General features: G+C 52.3%; 1 protein-coding gene across 1 annotated transcript; it reads left to right on the forward strand.

The window, feature by feature from the left end:
- Positions 1-20,073, forward strand: smx5. The gene is made up of 5 exons (XM_078415797.1): positions 1-45; positions 4,307-4,374; positions 8,573-8,603; positions 17,191-17,250; positions 18,617-20,073. Exons 1-5 carry the CDS (start codon positions 43-45, stop codon positions 18,740-18,742), a joined length of 288 nt encoding a protein of 95 aa, XP_078271923.1. The 5' UTR covers positions 1-42; the 3' UTR covers positions 18,743-20,073.
- Positions 20,074-21,311: the final 1,238 nt, after the last annotated feature.

Here is a 21,311-nt window from a genome sequence, read left to right on the forward strand (position 1 = left end):
CGAGACGTGGGTGAGCGGGAGGTTGGAGCCGCCGCCATCGCCATGGTGAGTGAGAGAGGGGGGGAGAGGGAGAGGGGGGAGGGGAGAGGAGAGGAGAGGAGGGAGAGAGAGGGAGAGAGAGAGGGAGAGAGAGAGAGAGAGAGGAGGGAGAGAGAGAGAGGAGGGAGGGGGGTGTTGACAGGGGGGAGAGGAGGGCATCACCCCCCCGGGATCAGACCCTCCGGAGGCCGCAGTGAAGCCGCGGGTTTTCCTGCCGCGGCCGCGGGTGGAACGTGTGTCCGTCTCCTGCCCCAACGCCCACCGCCTGAACCCCGCCCCCCCCCCCTCACCGCTCACCGCTCACCCCCCCCCCCCCCAAACACCCTCAACCCCTTACCCCCCCCCCCAAACACCCTGAACCCTCCCAGACCCAGCCCCCTCACCCCACCCTCAACCCCCCCTCAACCCCTTACCCCCCCCCACCCAAACACCCTCAACCCCTTACCCCCCCCCCCCAAACACCCTGAACCCTCCCAGACCCAGCCCCCTCACCCCACCCTCAACCCCCCCTCAACCCCTTACCCCCCCCACCCAAACACCCTCAACCCCTTACCCCCCCCCCCCAAACACCCTGAACCCTCCCAGACCCAGCCCCCTCACCCCACCCTCAACCCCCCCTCAACCCCTTACCCCCCCCCACCCAAACACCCTCAACCCCTTACCCCCCCCCCAAACACCCTGAACCCTCCCAGACCCAGCCCCCTCACCCACCCTCAACCCCCCCTCAACCCCTTACCCCCCCCACCCAAACACCCTCAACCCCTCCCCTCGCCCCCTGAACCCCGCTCCCAGACCCAGCCCCCCCCCTCACCGCTCACCCCACCCCCACCCAAACACCCCCCCCACCCAAACACCCTCAACCCCTCCCCTCGCCCCCTGAACCCCGCTCCCAGACCCAGCCCCCTCACCCCACCCTCAACCCCCCCTGAACCCCTTACCCCCCCCCCCAAACACCCTGAACCGCCCCCTCAACCCCGCTCCCAGACCCCCCTCACCGCTCACCCCTCCCCCAAACACCCTGAACCCTCCCCTCCCAGACCCAGCACACCGCTCCCACCCTTCACTCCCCCACCGCTCACCCCCCCCAAACACCCTGAACCCCACTTCCAGCCCCCTCCCCTCACCGCTCACCCCCCTCACCGCTCACCCCCCCAAACACCCTGAACCCTCCCCTCCCAGACCCAGCCCCCCCCTCACCACTCACCCCCCCCCCCCCACCGCTCACCCCCCCCCACCGCTCACCCCCCCCAAACACCCTGAACCCTCCCCTCCCAGACCCAGCACACCGCTCCCACCCCTCACTCCCCCACCGCTCACGCCCCCAAACACCCTGAACCCTCCCCTCCCAGACCCAGCCCCCCCCTCACCGCTCACCCCCCTCACCGCTCACCCCCCCCAAACACCCTGAACCCTCCCCTCCCAGCCCCCTCCCCTCACCCCCCCCAAACACCCTGAACCCTCCCCTCCCAGACCCAGCACACCGCTCCCACCCCTCACTCCCCCCACCCCTCACCCCCACCTCCCCTCACCCCTCACCCTCCCCTCCCAAACACCCTCAACCCCTCCCCTCGCCCCCTGAACCCCGCTCCCAGACCCAGCCCCCTCACCCCACCCTCAACCCCACCCTGAACCCCTCACCCCCCCCAAACACCCTGAACCGCCCCTCCTCCACCCCCTACCACCTCCAGTCCCCACCCCCTGAACCCCGCTCCCAGCCCCCTCCCCCTCAACCCCGCTCCCAGACCCCCCTCACCGCTCACCCCTCCCCCAAACACCCTGAACCCCCCTCACCGCTCACCCCTCCCCTCACCGCTCACCCCTCCCCCAAACACCCTGAACCCCCCTCACCGCTCACCCCCCCCTCACCGCTCACCCCTCCCCCAAACACCCTGAACCCCCCTCACCGCTCACCCCCCTCCAAACACCCTGAACCCCGCTCACCCTGAAACCCCACTCACCCCCCCCCTCACCGCTCACCCCCCACTCACCGCTCACCCCCCCCAAACACCCTGAACCCCCCTCACCACTCACCTCACCGCTCACTCACCCCTCACCGCTCACCCCCCCCTCACCGCTCATCTCACCCCTTACCGCTCACCCCCCCCAAACACCCCTCACCCCTCACCCCTCCCTCACCCTCAACCCCTCACCCTCAAACACCCTGAACCCCGCTCCGAGACACAGCACCAGCCCCCCTGAACCCCGCTCCCAGACCCAGACCCCTCCCCCACCTCACCCTCAACCCCCCCCAAACACCCTGACTCCCGCTCCCAGACAAACCCCCCCTAAACCCCTCCCCCCCCCAAACACCCTGAACACCTCACCCCCCCACCACCCTGAACCCCTCACCCCCCCAAACACCCTGAGCCCCAGCCTCCTCACTCACCCCTTACCCCCCCTAAACCCCTCACCTCCACCTCCAACCCCCCCTGAACCCCTCACCCCCCCAAACACCCTGAACCCCACTCCCAGCCCCCTCACCCCCCCAACCCTGCTCCCAGACCCACCCCCTCCACCTCCACCCGCAGACCCAGCCCCGTCCCCTCCCCAGACCCAGCCCCTTCACCCAACCCCCTCCCTTCCACCTCCAACCCCCACCCCCTGAACCCCGTCCCTAGTCCCTTTCCCTCACCCCACCCCGTAACCCCCTCACCCCTCCCCAAAACCGTAACGTCCACCCCCCTGAACCCCGCTCCCACACCCAGCCCCTTCCCCTCACCCTCACCCCCAACCCTCACCCCCCCAAACCCCGCTCAGAGACCCAGCACCAGCCCCCCCACCCCCTGAACCCCGCTCCCAGCCCTCACCCACCCTCCACCTCCAACCCCCACCCTGAACCCCAGACCCAGCCCCACCCTCAACCCCCTCCCCTGAACCCCGCTCCCAGCCCCTTCCCCTCAACCCCACCTCCTTCCCCCACCCCAAAACCGTAACCGTAATCCCCACTGCTTACCCCCTTAACCCACCCACCCTGAAATCGTAACCCCACACCCAGCCTCTTCCGCACCCCGTAACCCTAACACTCACCCCAAAACCGTTACCCCCTCCCCTCGACCCCCACCCTGAAACCATAAATCCCCTCCACCCCTGACCCCCAACCCCGAAACGGTAACCCTAACCCCCACTGCTTACCCCCTCACCCCCGAAACTGTAACCCCCTACCCTCCACCCATAACCCCCACCCCGTAACCCTAACCCCCACTGCCTACCCCCTTAACACCCCCACCCCGAAACCCCTCCCCTCCACCCCTAACCCCCACCCCGAAACCGTAACCCCACTCCCCACTGCTTACCCCCTCCCCCTCACCTTAACCCATTTCCCTTCACTTCTAACCCCTTTCCTTCACTGCTAACCCTCATCTCTAACCCCCAACCCGAAACCGTAACCCTAACCCCCACTTCTTTCCCCCTTAACTCCTTCAACTCTACTCCTAACCGATTCCCTTCACCCCTACCTCTAACCCCTATCCTGAAACCATAACCTCAACCCCCACTTCTTCACCTCCCCCCCTTTAACGCCCTCCCCTCACCTCCATTCCCAACACCTTCCCTTCACCCCTAACCTCCACCCCAAAACCGTAACCCAAAACCCCCACTTCATTCCCCCTCACCTTAACCCCCTTCTCTTCACCTCTAATCCCTTCCCGCTTAACCCCTACCCCCAAACCTAACCCCCACTTCTTGCTCCCTTCCCTTCCCCCTCCCCTTCCCCCTCCACCCCAACCCCTTCCCTTAACCCCCACCTCTAACCCCTTCCCCCTCACCCCTAATCCCTACCCCATAATGCCAAACCTAACCTCCTGCCCCTCACCCTTTCATCCCCAACCCCCACCTCTTACCCCTCACCCCTGCTGACTCCTGCCACTAACCCCCACCCCCTCCTCCTTCACCCCCCACTCCTCCCCCCAATTTTCCCTCTCCCCACCCCCTCCCCCCCATTTCCCATGGGCTCTTGTCTCTACGGAGTTTGTACGATCTCCCCGTGACCTGCGTGAGTTCTCTCGGGGGGTTCTGGTTTCCTCCCACACTCCAAAGACGTGAGGGTTTGTAGGTTAATTTGGCTTTGGTCAAGTTTGTAAGTTATCCCTCGTGGGTAGGATAGTGTGAGTGTGCGGGGATCGCTGGTCGGCACGGTCTCGGTGGGCCGAAGGGCCCGTTGCCGCGCTGCGCCTCCAAATACCTTTCTTATAGACCTGCATTTTGCTAATTGTCAACATCGTTTGAGCATGCCTTGGCTCTGCTTAATGTCTTTCTCTCGTGTTTTTAGTTATTTTATTCATTTTTCAAATCCCTCGTGGGGAAAGATGTAGTGGTGGAACTGAAAAATGACTTAAGGTGAGTGTACTTTGTCTCTGACTCCCCATTGCTGTATCTTCTGATGGTTCAAATCACACTCCTGATTCGTAAGATCGTAAGACTCAGGAGCTGAGTTAGGCCACTCTGCCCATCAAGTCTGCTTCGCCTTTCGATCTTGGCTGATATATTTTGTCCTCTTAATACCATTCTGCTTTTTCCCTGTAACTTTTGACATCCCGAACAATCTCCGCTTTAGAAAATGCTAAACCAAGTGGACCTGTTGGGCCCAAACGTCTCCTGCATTGGTGCAGCACCCTCTCCTCCCACCCTCCCCTCCCCTCTTCCCCCCTCCCCTCTTCCCCCCTCCCCCTCTTCCCCCCTCCACTCCTTCCCCCTCCCCTCTTCCCCCTCCCCTCTTCCCCCCTCCCCTCTTCCCCCCTCCCCTCTTTCCCCCCTCCCCTCTTCCCCCCTCCCCTCTTCCCCCCTCCCCTCTTCCCCCCTCCCCTCTTCCCCCCTCCACTCCTTCCCCCTCCCCTCTTCCCCCTCCCCTCTTCCCCCCTCCCCTCTTCCCCCCTCCCCTCTTCCCCCCTCCCCTCTTCCCCCCTCCCCTCTTCCCCCCTCCCCTCTTCCCCCTCCCCTCTTCCCCCCTCCCCTCTTCCCCCTCCCCTCTTCCCCCTCCCCTCTTCCCCCTCCCCTCTTCCCCCTCCCCTCTTCCCCCTCCCCTCTTCCCCCCTCCCCTCTTCCCCCCTCCCCTCTTCCCCCCTCCCCTCTTCCCCCTCCCCTCTTCCCCCCTCCCCTCTTCCCCCCTCCCCTCTTCCCCCCTCCCCTCTTCCCCCTCCCCTCTTCCCCCCTCCCCTCTTCCCCCTCCCCTCTTCCCCCCCTCCCCTCTTCCCCCCTCCCCTCTTCCCCCCTCCCCTCTTTCCCCCTCCCCTCTTCCCCTCCCCTCTTCCCCCTCCCCTCTTCCCCCCTCCCCTCTTCCCCCCTCCCCTCATCCCCCCTCCCCTCTTCCCCCTCCCCTCTTCCCCCTCCCCTCTTCCCCCTCCCCTCTTCCCCCTCCCCTCTTCCCCCTCCCCTCTTCCCCCTCCCCTCTTCCCCCCTCCCCTCTTCCCCCTCCCCTCTTCCCCCCTCCCCTCTTCCCCCCCTCCCCTCTTCCCCCCTCCCCTCTTCCCCCTCCCCCCTTCCCCCTCCCCTCTTCCCCCTCCCCTCTTCCCCCTCCCCTCTTCCCCCTCCCCTCTTCCCCCTCCCCTCTTCCCCCTCCCCTCTTCCCCCTCCCCTCTTCCCCCCTCCCCTCTTCCCCCCTCCCCTCTTCCCCCCTCCCCTCTTCCCCCCTCCCCTCTTCCCCCCTCCCCTCTTCCCCCCTCCCCTCTTCCCCCCTCCCCTCTTCCCCCCTCCCCTCTTCCCCCCTCCCCTCTTCCCCCCTCCCCTCTTCCCCCTCCCCTCTTCCCCCCTCCCCTCTTCCCCCCTCCCCTCTTCCCCCTCCCCTCTTCCCCCTCCCCTCTTCCCCCCTCCCCTCTTCCCCCCTCCCCTCTTCCCCCCTCCCCTCTTCCCCCCTCCCCTCTTCCCCCCTCCCTTCCCGCACTTCCCTCTTCCCCCCCCCCCCCCTCCGTGTGCAGCCCCATACGCAGCTGGGTGCGATGCACTGTGTATTGTGACACATTCCTCCCGCGACCACCATTAATATTTTCTGTGACCCGTGCCACAGTCGACCTTCTGTCAGTTCGGACCAGACGGGATAGCCTTCGTTGCCCTCGCGCATCGATGAGCCTTGGGCGCCCAACTCCCTGCCTGTCGCCGGTTTGTGGTTTGTCTCTCCTTAGACCACTGTCGGTCGGTACTCACCACTGCTGACCGGGAGCACCCCACAAGCCTTGCCGTTTCAGAGATGCTCTGACCCAGTCGTCTGGCCACAACAATTTGGCACTTGTCAAGGAAAATAACTGCGGATGCTGGTACAAATTGAAGGTATCACAAAATGCTGGAGTAACTCAGCAGGTCAGGCAGCATCTCTGGAGAGAAGGAATTCCTTCTCTCCAGAGATGCTGCCTGACCTATCATATCATCATATCATATCATATATATACAGCCGGAAACAGGCCTTTTCGGCCCTCCAAGTCCGTGCCGCTCAGCGATCCCCACACATTAACACTATCCTACACCCACTAGGGACAATTTTTACATTTACCCAGCCAATTAACCTACATACCTGTACGACCTGCTGAGTTACTCCAGCATTTTGTGAATCCTTGTGGCCCTTGTCAAAGTCGCTCAGGTCTTTACTCCTGCCCATTTATGCTGTATCCAACACATCAACTTCAAGAACTGGCTGTTCATTTACTGCCTAATATATCCCACCCCTTGACAGGTGCCATTGCAACAAGATAATCAATGTTATTCACTTTGCCTGTCAGTGGTCATAATGTTTTGGCTGATCAGTGTATATCCTCTGACGTCGGGCCCAAACATGCTCAATGTTCCAAATTGGTCTGAGATGGTCTCAGTCAACGTTTCTCAACCGGGGTTTCCTGGAGCCCTGGGGTTCCGCGCGAGGTCACTAGGGTTTCCAAGAGAAATAGTGATAAATAGGCTAATCATATGGAAGTGCATTTTTGAGGCATTTTTGCGTTTAATTTCACACTAGACTTGAGGAAAAACGTGCGTTATTTTTTGCTTAAACCAGTTGTCAGAAAAATATATTATGTTTGCCTTACTCGGTGCAGGCAGTGGGAGAGAGGAGGACGATGGCAAAGATAACATCGCTGCTGGACAATGACTCCCACCCCATGCAGGACACTGTCACTGCACTGAGTAGCTCCTTCAGTGACTGGACTCCTTGTTGTACAGGGCCCTAGTGAGACTGTGTGAGATAAGTGTGAGGTTATTCACTTTGGAAGTAAGAATAGAAAGGCAGATTATTATCTGAATGGTGTCAAGTTAGGAGGAGGGGGAGTTCAACGAGATCTGGGTGTCCTAGTGCATCAGTCAATGAAAGGAAGCATGCAGGTACAGCAGGCAGTGAAGAAAGCCAATGGAATGTTGGCCTTCGTAACAAGAGGAGTTGAGTATCGGAGCAAAGAGGTCCTTCTACAGTTGTACCGGGCCCTGGTGAGACCGCACCTGGAGTACTGTGTGCAGTTTTGGTCTCCAAATTTGAGGAAGGATATTATTGCTATTGAGGGCGTGCAGCGTAGGTTCACCAGGTTAATTCCCGGAATGGCGGGACTGTCATATGTTGAAAGACTAGAGCGACTAGGCTTGTATACACTGGAATTTAGACGGATGAGAGGGGATCTTATTGAAACGTATAAGATTATTAAGGGGTTGGACACGTTAGAGGCAGGAAACGTGTTCCCAATGTTGGGGGAGTCCAGAACAAGGGGCCACAATTTAAGAATAAGGGGTAGGCCATTTAGAATTGAGATGAGAAAAAACTTTTTCAGTCAGAGAGTTGTGAATCTGTGGAATTCTCTGCCTCAGAAGGCAGTGGAGGCCAATTATCTGAATGCATTCAAGAGAGAGCTAGATAGAGCTCTTAAGGATAGCGGAGTCAGGGGGTATGGGGAGAAGATAGGAACGGGGTACTGATTGAGAATGATCAGACATGATCACATTGAATGGCGGTGCTGGCTCGAGGGGCCGAATGGCCTCCTCCTGCACCTATTGTCTATTGTCCTTCACCCCAAGTGCGTGAAGGAGAGATATCGGAGGTCCTTCCTTCCCGCTGCTGTGAGACTGCACAACCAGCACTGCTCCCAGCAGACGAGCCAACAGACCAGTTAACAGTAACAGTTAAAAAACACATTAAATGATGACAATTATCCTTGTCTTTACTTTTATTTATAATGAATGATCTCTTGCTATCCACTTTGCTGCTGTAACACTGTAAATTTCCCCTGTGTGGGACAAATAATGGAATATATTATTATTATTATTATGAACTTTTCACTTGATGAAAGAGAAAGGAGAAAGAGAGAGATTAATAGAGATACAATAATTTTTATGCAGGGGTTCCCTAAGACATGAAAATTATTTCAAGTGTCCTGCAAGGGTAAACAGCTTGAGAAACGCTGGTCTAAGTGAATGCTAATATTGCATTTGCCTTCTTTGTGTCCGACTCATCCTTTTGGGAATCTTCAACCAGTGTTCAGTCTCATTAATGTGAAAAACCATATTAATGTGCAAAAATTCAGGTGAAAAATAAAGACTGACTTTAATGCAACTTTTTTCCCCTTAATTTCAGCATTTGCGGAACCCTACATTCTGTTGATCAGGTGTGTTTTACCATCTTATATTTTATTTTATATATTTTTTAAATGATACGCTGCACCAAACGTTAGGAAATGGGGAAGTACAAAGAGATCTGGGTGTCCTTGTTCATCAGTCGCTTAAAGTTAGAGTGCAGGAACAGCAGGCAGTGAAGAAAGGTAATGGCATGTTGGCCTTTATGACAAGAGGAGTTGAGTATAGGAGCAAAGAGGTCCTTCTGCAGTTGTACAGGGCCCTAGTGAGGCCGCACTTGGAGTACTGCGTGCAGTTTTGGTCTCCAAATTTGAGGAAGCACATTCTTGTTTTTGAGGAAGTGCAGCGTAGGTTCACTAGGGTTAATTTCTGGAATGGCGGGACTGTCGTATGTTGAAAGACTGGAGCGACTAGGCTTGTATATACTGGAATTTAGAAACATAGAAAATAGGTGCAGGAGTAGGCCATTCGGCCCTTCGAGCCTGCACCGCCATTCAATATGATCATGGCTGATCATCCAGCTCAGTAGCCTGTACCTGCCTTCTCTCCATACCCCCTGATCCCTTTAGCAAAAAGGGCCACATCTAACTCCCTCTTAAATATAGCCAATGAACTGGCCTCAACTACCTTCTGTGGCAGAGAATTCCACAGACTCACCACTTTCTGTGCGAAGAAATGTTTTCTCATCTCGGTCCTAAAAGACTTCCCCCTTATCCTTAAGCTGTGACCCCTGGTTCTGGACTCCCCCAACATCGGGAACAATCTTCCCGCATCTAGCCTCTCCAACCCCTTAAGAATTTGATATGTTTCTATAAGATCCCCCCTCAGTCTTCTAAATTCCAGCGAGTACAAGCCCAGTCTATCCAGTCTTTCCTCATATGAACAGTCTTTCCTCATATGAAAGTCCCGCCATCCCAGGGATCAATCTGGTGAACCTTCTCTGTACTCCCTCTGAGGCAAGAACGTCTTTCCTCAGGTTAGGAGACCAAAACTGCACACAATACTCCAGGTGCGGTCTCACCAAGGCCCTGTAAAACTGCAGCAGAACCTCCCTGCGCCTAAACTCAAATCCTCTTGCTATGAATGCCAACATACCATTCGCTTTCTTCACTGCCTGCTGCACCTGCATGCTTGCTTTCAATGACTGGTGCACCATGACACCCAGGTCACGTTGCATCTCCCTTTCTCCCAATCGGTCACCATTCAGGTAATACTCTGCTTTCCTGTTCTTGCCGCCAAAGTGGATAACCTCAGATTTATCCACATTATATTGCATCTGCCATGCATTTGCCCACTCGCCTAATCTATCCAAGTCACTCTGCAGCCTCCTAGCATCCTCCTCGCAGCTAACACTGCCACCCAGCTTCGTGTCATCCGCAAACTTAGAATGTTGCATTCAATTCCCTCGTCCAAATCATTAATATACACTGTAAATAACTGGGGTCCCAGCACTGAGCCTTGCGGTACCCCACTAGTCACTGCCTGCCATTCCGAAAAGGACCCATTTATTCCTACTCTTTGCTTCCTGTCCGCCAAGCAATTTTCTATCCACCTCAACACTGAACCCTCAATACCGTGTGCTTTAAGTTTGTACACCAATCTCCTATGTGGGACCTTGTCGAAGGCCTTCTGAAAGTCCAGATATAACACATCGACTGGTTCTCCCTTATCCACTCTACTAGTTACATCCTCGAAAAATTCTATAAGATTCGTCAGACATGATTTGCCTTTGGTAAATCCATGCTGACTTTGTCCGATGATTTCACCACTTTCCAAATGTGATGCTATCACATCTTTAATAACTGACTCTAGCATTTTCCCCACTACCGATGTTAGGCTAACTGGTCTATAATTCCCCGTTTTCTCTCTCCCTCCCTTTTTAAAAAGTGGTGTTACATTAGCTACCCTCCAGTCCTCAGGAACTACTCCAAAATCTAAAGAGTTTTGAAAAATTATCACTAATGCATCCACTATTTCTGAGGCTACTTCCTTAAGCACTCTGGGATGCAGCCTATCTGGCCCTGGGGATTTATCTGCCTTTAATCCATTTAATTTACCTAACACCACTTCCTGACTAACCTGGATTTCCCTCAGTTCCTCCATCTCATTAGACCCCCGGTCCCCCGCTATTTCCGGCAGACGGTTTATGTCTTCCTTAGTGAAGACAGAACCAAAGTATTTGTTCAATTGGTCTGCCATCTCCTTGTTCCCTATGATCAATTCACCTGTTTCCGACTGCAAGGGACCTACATTTGTCTTAACTAATCTTTTTCTCTTGACATATCTATAAAAGCTTTTGCAGTCAGTTTTTATGTTCCTTGCCAGTTTTCCCTCATAATCTATTTTCCCTTTCCCAATTAAGCCCTTTGTCCTCCTCTGCTGGACTCTGAATTTCTCCCAGTCCTCTGGTATGCTACTTTTTCTGGCTAATCTGTATGCTTCATCTTTTGTTTTAATACTATCCTTGATTTCCCTTGTTAGCCACGGATGCATTACCTTTCCTTGTTTGTTCTTTTGCCAAATTGGGATGAACACTTGTTGTAGTTCATCCATGCGACCTTTAAATGCCTTCCATTGCATGTCCACCGTCAACCCTTTCAGCATCAATCGCCAGTCTATCTTGGACAATTCACGCCTCATACCCTCAAAGTTACCTTTCTTTAAGTTCAGAACACTTGTTTCTGTATTGACTTTGTCACTCTCCATCCTAATGAAGAACTCTACCATATTATGATCACTGTTGCCCAAGGGGCCTCGCACAACAAGACTGCTAACTAACCCTTCCTCATTACTCAATACCCAGTCTCAAATGGCCTGTTCTCTCGTTGTTTCCTCGACATGTTGGTTTAGAAAACCATCTCTCAAACATTCCAAGAAATCCTCTTCCGCAGTACCCCTGCCAGTTTGGTTCACCCAATCTATATGTAGATTGAAGTCACCCATTATAACTGCTGCACCTTTAGTGCACGAATTTCTAATTTCCTGCTTGATGCCATCCCCAACCTCACTACTGCTGTTAGGTGGCCTGTACACAACTCCCACTAGCGTTTTCTGCCCCTTAGTGTTTCGTAGCTCTACCCATATCGATTCCACTTCCACCAAGCTAATGTCCTTCCTTTCCACTGCTTTAATCTCCTCTCTAACCACCTCCTTTTCCTTTCTGTCTATCCCGCCTGAATATAGAATATCCCTGGATGTTGAGCTCCCAGCCTTGGTCACCCTGGAGCCATGTCTCCGTAATCCCAACTATATCATAATCATTAATAACTATCTCCACATTTAATTCATCCACCTTATTACGTATACTCCTTGCATTGAGACACAAAGCCTTCAGGCTTGTTTTTACAACTCTCTTACCCCTTATACAATTATGTTGAAAAGTGGCCCTTTTTGATTTTTGCCCTGGATTTGTCTGCCTGCCACTTTTACTTTTCACCTTGCTACCTGTTGCTTCTACCCTCATTTTACACCCCTCTGTCTCTCTGTTCCTGCTCCCATCCCCCTGCCACATTAGTTTAAATCCTCCCCGACAGCACTAGCAAACACTCACCCTAGGACATTGGTTCCATTCCAGCTCAGGTGCAGACCGTCCTGTTTGTACTGGTCCCACCTCTCCCAGAATTTAGAGGGATGAGAGGGGATCTTATTGAAACATATAAGATTATTAAGGGATTGGACACGTTCGAGGCAGGAAACATGTTCCCAATGTTGGGGGAGGGAGTCCAGAACCAGGGGCCACAGTTTAAGAATAAGGGGTAGGCCATTTAGATGAGGAGATGGAATTTAGAGATGAGGAAAACCTTTTTCAGTCAGAGAGTTGTAAATCTGTGGAATTCTCTGCCTCAGAAGGCAGTGGAGGCCAATTCTCTGGATGCTTTCAAGAGAAAGCTAGATAGAGCTCTTAATGATAGCGGAGTCAGGGGGTATGGGGAGAAAGCAGGAACGGGGTACTGATTGTGAATGATCACATTGAATGGCGGTGCTGGCTCGAAGGGCCGAAAGGCCTACTCCTGCACCTATTGTCTATCGTCTAAATGTAAATCAGGGTAAGAATTTAGCTTGGAGCCAAAACAAGGAACTGCAGGTGCTGGTTTACCCAAAACAAAAAGACACAATGTGCTGGAGTAACTCAGCGGGTCAGGCAGTATCTCTGGAGAACGTGGAGATGTGACATTTTGAATCGGGACCCTTCTTCAGGCTAATTTTGCTCTCTCGTAATTTATTATCTGAATCTTGCGAAAGAGGTTGTGTGTCTACCTACTGGAGTCCCTCTCTTCATGGACACCTGCCGTGTGTTGGTGGATTTCCTGACTTGGCTGCTCGTGGCACCTGTTACCTGGGGAAGTGGTGTTAAATACCTTCCATGTTGAACATTATTCATCTCCTGCCCGGCCATGGTTTTGGTGTGTAGACACAAGGTGCTGGAGTAGCCCAGCGGAACAGGGAGCATCTCTGGAGAGAAGAAATGGGTGACGTTTCAGGTCGAGACCGTTCTTCAGGCTGAAAAGTCACCCATTGCTTCTCTCCACAGATGCTGCCCGGGTCCCGCTGGGTTACTCCAGCGTTTTGTGTCTTTCTTCGGCACCTGCAGTTCCTTCCTACGCATGCGTTTGCCATGTCTGGTCGCTGCATTCGCAGGTGGTGTCCACTAGACAGAGCTCCAAGCCTTGCTAACCCAGGCCCACAGTGCTGGAGTAACTCAGCGGGTCAGGCAGCATCTCAGTGGGGAACATGGATAGGTGACGTTTCACAGAGTGCTGGAGTAACTCAGCGGGTCAGGCAGCATTTCTGGGGAACATAGAAACATAGAAAATAGGTGCAGGAGTAGGCCATTCGGCCCTTCGAGCCTGCACCGCCATTCAATATGATCATGGCTGATCATCCAGCTCAGTAGCCTGTACCTGCCTTCTCTCCATACCCCCTGATCCCTTTAGCAAAAAGGGCCACATCTAACTCCCTCTTAAATATAGCCAATGAACTGGCCTCAACTACCTTGTGTGGCAGAGAATTCCACAGACTCACCACTCTCTGTGTGAAGAAATGTTTTCTCATCTCGGTCCTAAAAGACTTCCCCCTTATCCTTAAGCTGTGACCCCTGGTTCTGGACTCCCTCAACATCGGGAACAATCTTCCCGCATCTAGCCTCTCCAACCCCTTAAGAATTTTATATGTTTCTATAAGAACATGGATAGGTGACGTTTCACAGAGTGCCGGAGTAACTCAGCGGGTCAGGCAGCATCTGTGGAGAACATGGATAGGTGACGTTTCACAGAGTGCTGGAGTAACTCAGCGGGTCAGGCAGCATCTGTGGAGAACATGGATAGGTGACGTTTCACAGAGTGCTGGAGTAACTCAGCGGGTCAGGCAGCATCTCTGGAGAACATGGACAGGTTACCTTTTGGGCAGGAACCCTTCTTTAGACTGATTGCTGAGTGATACCAGTGGGCTGTTTGTTCAGAGGGGCCAAGAATGGAGTGGGTAAGGGGATTGCAGAAGTCATGATGGTTGATGTCATGCCAGCAGTCTGAAGAAGGGTCCTGACCCGAAACATCACCTGACCGTGAGATGCTTCCTGACCCACTGAGTTACTCCAGCACATTGTGCCCTTTTTTAAAAAGAAATTATCATGCAAGCTGTTCACTTTCTCCGAGGTACTTCATTCAATATGGATTTCGTCACGCTGTGACTATCCACAGGTCTGAAGAAGGGTCTCGGCCCGAAACGTCACCCATTCCTTCTCTCCAGAGATGCTGACTGACCTGCTGAGTTACTCCAGCATTTTGTGTCTGCCTATTGGAAATTAAATTTGTACGTAACTACAAAGAGGCACAAGATGCTGGAATAACTCTGGGTCTGGCAGCAACTCTGGTGAAAAAGGATGGGTGATGTTTAGGGTCGAGGCAAATCTTCAGATTAAACCAACATTTGCCGTTCTTTGTTATTACATTTAATTTAGTATATTGTCCCGTGTACCGAGCGAGGTACAGTGAAAGTGTAAGAAAATAACCGCAGATGCTGTTACAAATCGAAGGTATTTATTCACAAAATGCTGGAGTAACTCAGCAGGTCAGGCAGCATCTCAGGAGAGAAGGAATGGGTGACGTTTCGGGTCGAGACCCTTCTTCAGACTGAAAAGCATTTGTTGCGTGCTAGCCAGGCAGCGGAAAGAAAATACATGATTACAATCGAGCAATCCACAGTGTACACACACATGATAAAGAGAATAACAAGACTAGACCTCCTCCACAGACACACTCCAACCCGCACCCTCCGCTCTGCTGCTGCTGCTAACCTCCTGTCCCCCCCTATCCGGACCAAACTCAGATCCTGGGGGGACAGGGCTTTCTCCATCGCTGCTCCCAAACTCTGGAACTCACTACCCCAAACCGTCAGAGACTCCTCCTCACTCACCTCATTCAAAACATCACTGAAGTCTCACCTGTTCAGCACTGCCTTCAACCACTGACCGTAACCTCACCTTCTTTTTCCTTTTTCTGTTCGTTTACTTATTTATCTATTTCTTTTATTTTCTATGTCTTAGTAAACCCTGTAAAGCGTCTTTGAGTGTTTAGAAAAGCGCTATATAAATGTAATGCATTATTATTATTATTATTATTATTATTATAAGTATAAGTGACCCGTTGGGCCCAAACCTCTCCTGCATTGGTGCAGCAACCCCCTTCCTAGGAGATAGATTTAAACTTTAAAATGTGAATAACTTAAAAAATATACGACCGATTTCAACGAAACTTCTTCCATTAGCACCAAAGGGACGACGGTGAGTAAAGTGGGCCTCGAATTGTCGCGCTATTGTGTACAGTTTTGACTGTAGTTCAGGAACAAACAAACGAGAGTTTTAATATCTGGGAATAACTGTGCATTGTTCCCTGAAGGTGGAATCTCATGTGGATAGGGTGGTGAAGAAGGCATTTGGTATGCTTGCCTTTATAAATCAGAGCATCGAGTATAGAAGTTGGGATGTAATGTTAAAATTGTACAGGGCATTGGTGAGGCCGAATCTGGAGTATGGTGTGCAGTTCTGGTCGCCAAATTATAGGAAAGATGTCGACAAAATGGAGAGGGTACAGAGGAGATTTACTAGAATGTTGCCTGGGTTTCACCACTTAAGCTACAGAGAGAGGTTGAACAGGTTGGGTCTTTATTCTTTGGAGCGTAGAAGGTTGAGGGGGGACTTGATAGAGGTTTTTTAAATTTTGAGAGGGACGGACAGAGTTGACGTGGGTAGGCTTTTCCCTTTGAGAGTGGGGAAGATTCCAACAAGGGGACATAGCTTCAGAATTGAGGGACAAAAGTTTAGGGGTAACATGAGGGGTAACTTCTTTACTCAAGAGGGTGGTGGCTGTATGGAATGGGCTTCCGGTGGAAGTGGTGGAGGCTGGCTCGATTTTTCTTATTTAAGAGTAAATTGGATAGGTATATGGATAAGAGGGGATTAGAGGGTTATGGTCTGAGTGCAGGTAGATGAGACTAGGTCAGGGAGAGTGGTCGGCGTGGACTGGAAGGGCCGAACGGGCCTGTTTCCGTGCTGTAGTTGTTATATGGTTATATGGTTATATGGTTAATATATCGATATAATCCTGTAGATTCTGATTAAAGATAGTTTTGTGCATCTCCTATGAGGTCGATTGGCCAGGACCACTCTTTACTTGGTGGTAGGGTGGTTCAGTTCCCTGATAACAGTTGGGAGGAAACTGTCCCAGAATCTGGAGGTGTGCATTTTCAAACATCTGTACCTCTTGCCCGATGGGAGAGGGCAGAAGAGGGAGTGACCGGTGGTGAGACTGGTCCTTGATGATGCTGCTGGCCTTGCCGAGGCATCGTGAGGTGTAGATGGAGTCGATGGAAGGGAGGTTGGTTTGTGTGATGGTCTGGGCTGCGTCCACTACTCTGCAATTTCTTGCCGTCTTGGATGTCAATAGACAATAGGTGCAGAAGTAGCTCATTCGGCCCTTCGAGCCAGCACCACCATTCAATGTGATCATGGCTGATCATTCTCAATCAGTACCCCGTTCCTGCCTTCTCCCCATACCCCCTGACTCCGCTATCCGTAAGAGCTCTATATCGCTCTCTCTTGAAAGCATTCGGAGAATTGGCCTCCACTGCCTTCTGAGGCAGAGAATTCCACAGATTTACAACAAAGTTTTTCCTCGTCTCCGTTGTGAATGGCCCACCCCTTATTCTTAAACTGTGTGTGGCCCCTGGTTCTGGACTCCCGCAACATCGGGAACATGTTTCCTGCCTCTAGCGTGTCCAACCCCTTAATAATCTTATATGTTTCAATAAGATCCCCTCTCATCCTTCTAAATTCCAGTGTATACAAGCTGTTCCCAAACCAAGCTGTGATGCATCCGTACCAAGGCACAGTCCTTGTACGTGTACATATATGTCCAATAAACTTCTTCTTATCGAGTCCGCATCACAAGATTAGGAACTGTTCAGCCGGAGCCGAACTCACTTCTCGACATCTGCATATGGTTGTGTCTTGCCCTACTTGTGCGTGGTGGTGGAGAGATTGGTGGAAACAGGGTCGCGACGCAAACGCTCTTCCCTTGACCCCGCCAATAAACGTATTCATTCATTCATTTCGTTCCTTTTCAGTACCTGAACATCAAACTGACGGATATCAGCGTTACCGATCCAGAGAAGTACCCACACATGGTGAGTGTATTTGTCGGAAAGAACTGCAGGCGCTGGTTTAAATCGAAGGCAGACGCAAAATGGGGGGGAAGGGTCTCGACCCGAATTGTCACCCATTCCTTCTCTCCAGAAATGCTGCCTGTCCCTCTGAGTTGTTCCAGCACTCTGTGAAACGTCACCTATCCATGTTCTCCACAGATGCTGCCTGACTCTCTGAGTTATTCCAGCACTCTGTGAAACGTCACCTATCCATGTTCTCCACAGATGCTGCCTGTCCCGCTGAGTTGTTCCAGCACTGTGAAATGTCACATATCCACGTTCTCCAGAGATGCTGCCTGTCCCGCTGAGTTACTCCAGCACTCTGTGAAACGTCACCTATCCATGTTCTCCACAGATGCTGCCTGTCCCGCTGAGTTGTTCCAGCACTCTGTGAAACATCACCTATCCGTGTTCTCCAGAGATGCTGCCTGTCCCGCTGAGTTACTCCAGGACTCTGTGAAACGTCACCTATTCACGTTCTCCAGAGATGCTGCCTGACCCGCTGAGTTCTTTAAGTGACTGGTGTACAAGAACACTCAGGTCTCGTTGCACTTCCCCCTTACCTAACCTGACACTATTGAGATAATAATCCGCCTCCTTGTTTTTGCCGCCAAAGTGGATAACCTCACATTCATCTATATTATACTGCATCTGACACCCATCTGCCCACCCCCTCAACCTGTCCAGGTCACCCTGCAACCTCCTAACATCCTCTTCGCAGTTCACACTGCCACCCAGCTTTGTGTCATCTGCAAAGTTGCTAGTGTTACTTCTAATATCAGCGTTACCGATCCAGAGAAATATCCACACGTGGCGAGTGTATTTGTAGGAAAGAACTGCAGGCGCTGGTTTAAATCGAAGGCAGACACAAAATGCTGGAGGCGGGTCTCGACCAGAATCGTCACCCATTCCTTCTCTCCAGAGATGCTGTCTGACCCGCTGAGTTACTCCAGCCCTCTGTGAAACATCACCTATCTATGTTCTCCAGAGATGCTGCCTGACCCGCTGAGTTACTCCAGCACTCTGTGAAACGTCACCTATCCATGTTCTGCACAGATGCTGCCTGACCCGCTGAGTTACTCCAGCCCTCTGTGAAACGTCACCTATCCACGTTCTCCACAGATGCTGCCCGACCTACTTAGTTACTCCAGCATTTTTTTTTTGTTGTCTCATCTCTGGAGAGAAGGAATGGGTGACGTTTCGGGTCCAGACCCTTTCGGCCTGCCCGCGGTTCCTTCCCACGTGTCCCCGTGGCTTGCGGCTGGCCCGGGCGCCGCAGTCTTCCGCCTTGTTTACCGCCCGCTCACTGTCGTTCCTCCTTCTCTTCCCCCCCCCCCCCCTCCGCCAGCTCTCCGTGAAGAACTGCTTCATCCGCGGCTCGGTGGTGCGTTACGTGCAGCTCCCGGCCGATGAGGTGGACACCCAGTTACTGCAGGACGCCGCCAGGAAGGAGGCGATGCAGCAGAAGCAATGACGTGCGACGAGCAGCACGGACAAGGGTGCGGAACGGAGGCAGCAGAAGACGTACACATTCAACCCTCCACACAAACTGACTCATCACTGCCAATCTCCAAAAGAAAATCCGAATTCTCATGCGCTTTTTTTTTTTAAGCAGTGTTGCTTTTTTTTAAAAAAATGTTCTCCATGAGACTTGTGCAACACACGAAGATGGAATGGACAATCTCACACTAAAGGACACTGTCGGAAAGCAAACTGCAGATGCTGGCTTGAATCAAAGGTAGACACAAAAATGCCGGAGTAACTCAGCGGCTCAGGCAGCATCTCTAGGAGAGAAGGAATGGGTGACGTTTCGGGTCGGGTCTGAAGAAGGGTCTTGACCCGAAACGTCACCCATTCCTTCTCTCCTAGATGCTGCCTGGCCCCGCTGAGTTACTCCAGCATGTTGTGATACATTGGCTTTTTTTTTTTTTTAATGTTCTCCCTAAGACTTGTGCAGCACATGAAGATGGAAGAGACAATCTCGCACTTCTGTTGCAATAAAGGACACTCGTACCTGTAGGAAAGAAAACTGCAGATGCTGGTTTAAATCAAAGGTAGACACAAAAAAAATGCTGGAGTAACTCAGCGGCTCAGGCAGCATCTCTGGAGAGAAGGAAGGAATGGGTGACGTTTATGGTCGGGGCCCCTTCTTCAGTCTGAAGAAGGGTCTTGACCGGAAACATCACCCATTCCCTCTCTCCTAGATGCTGCCTGACCTGCTGAGTTACTTAAGCATGTTGTGATAGCTTTGATTTGTACCAGCATCTGCAGTTATTTTCCAACGATCTGAAGAAGTGTCTCGACCAGAAACGACACCCGTTCCTTCTCTCCAGAGATGCTGCCTGACCCGCTGAGTTACTCCAGCGTTTCATGTCTACGCTCTCTTCTCTCCTCACGATCCCTCCCCAAAAATCGCATGCCACAAATCCCTAACAATTTTGTGTTGTTTCTGCGATGGTTATTTTCTATCTTTCTATGTGTCAGTTCCAGGGGGAAAAAAAACATTTTTCCCGTTCGTCCACCTGTAGGCTGCCTTTTTCCTTTTGTCCGGCCCTTCGGAAGAAATATTTATTTGCAGCCTTGTTTGGGATGAGGAGGGGGGAAAAAAGATTTTTCTTGACTTTCGGAAACTTTTTAGACTTGAGTTAAGCTCCAAAAGTTAGACTTTTGGAAGAAGTTTTGTTTCCATTTATTTCTTTGTTTACCAAAACCATGTCCCAAAATAACCGAGGGGGACCATTTACAGCGTGGTGGTGTATGTTCCACTTAGTTTTAATAAATATAATGTGCAGGTGTGTTGTGTGTGTGGAGGGGGGGGGGGGGGGGGGGGGGGAGAGATTTCTTCTGCTGGTGCCTGCCAATTCTATAGTTGAAACCAGCTCCAGGCTCGGAACAGGGGCAGCCATGTTGGGTGGCCTGTCTTTACAAGGGGATCAAGTGTTTTACCTGCACTCAAAACAGGGCTAGATATCTCGGGCAAGCAAGTGGACTAGTGCGGCTTTTTGTTTTGATAATGCAATTGAGTATGCAGCTGGAAAAGTTGTCTGTAGGGGGAAAAAAAACTGCAGATGCTGGTTTAAATCGAAGAAGTGCTGGAGTAACCCAGCGGGTCAGGCAGCATGTGGGGAGAGAAGGAATGGGTAACCTTTCGGGTCGAGACCCTTCTTCAGACTGATGAACGTCACCCATTCCTTCTCTCCCGAGATGCTGCCTGACCCGCTGAGTTACTCCAGCATTTTGTGTCTACCTGTCTTTAATCTCTTAACTTTTTTTTCCCCAATGTTTTGTAAAATGTATCGGAAATGATTGAAACGCAAGTCCTCGGTGTACGCTTTGCCTGAAAGTACTGACCTTACACTGTAAAATGCTGAAGAAAGCATTTTTTGTTGCAAACGAAGCTAAGACAGCTTTGTTTCTTTACTGTAGACTCTGGTGTGTGTGTGTGTGTGTGTGTTGTGATGTAACATCACAGGAATTAAAATCAAGTTTGCAAGGTAGTATGCTCTACTTTTTATTGGGCAATGTGTCGGTCGAAACACGACACGTCTTTTGCACGGTTTGCACACTCGAGGAACAGCAGGTGCTCACTCAATTTTTAAAAAAAAAGACAAAGTGCTGGAGTGACTCAGCGGGTCAGGCAGCGTCTCTGAAGAACATGGAGGGGGTGATGTGCAGGAAGGAACTGTCTGAGGAATGGTCTCGACCCGAAACGTCACCCATTCCTTCTCTCCCGAGATGCTGCCTGACCTGCTGAGTTACTCCAGCATTTTGTGAATAAAAGGAACTGTAGATGCTGGTCGAAACCAAAGATGGACACAAAAAGCTGGAGTAACTCAGCGGGACAGGCGGCATCTCTGGAGAGAAGGAATGGGTGACATTTCGGGTCAAGACCCTTCTTCAGAAGGGTCTGAGGGGGATGGAGTGGGGTTGGGGGTGTGGAGGGGGTGGGGGGAGGGGACGGGGTGGGGGAAGTTTGGAGGAGGTGGGGGTGCGGGTTATGGAGTGGGAGGAAGTGAAGGGGGGAGGTGGGGGAGTTGGGAGGG

Source organism: Rhinoraja longicauda, chromosome 19, assembly GCF_053455715.1.
Source record: "Rhinoraja longicauda isolate Sanriku21f chromosome 19, sRhiLon1.1, whole genome shotgun sequence".
Lineage (NCBI taxonomy): Eukaryota > Metazoa > Chordata > Chondrichthyes > Rajiformes > Arhynchobatidae > Rhinoraja > Rhinoraja longicauda.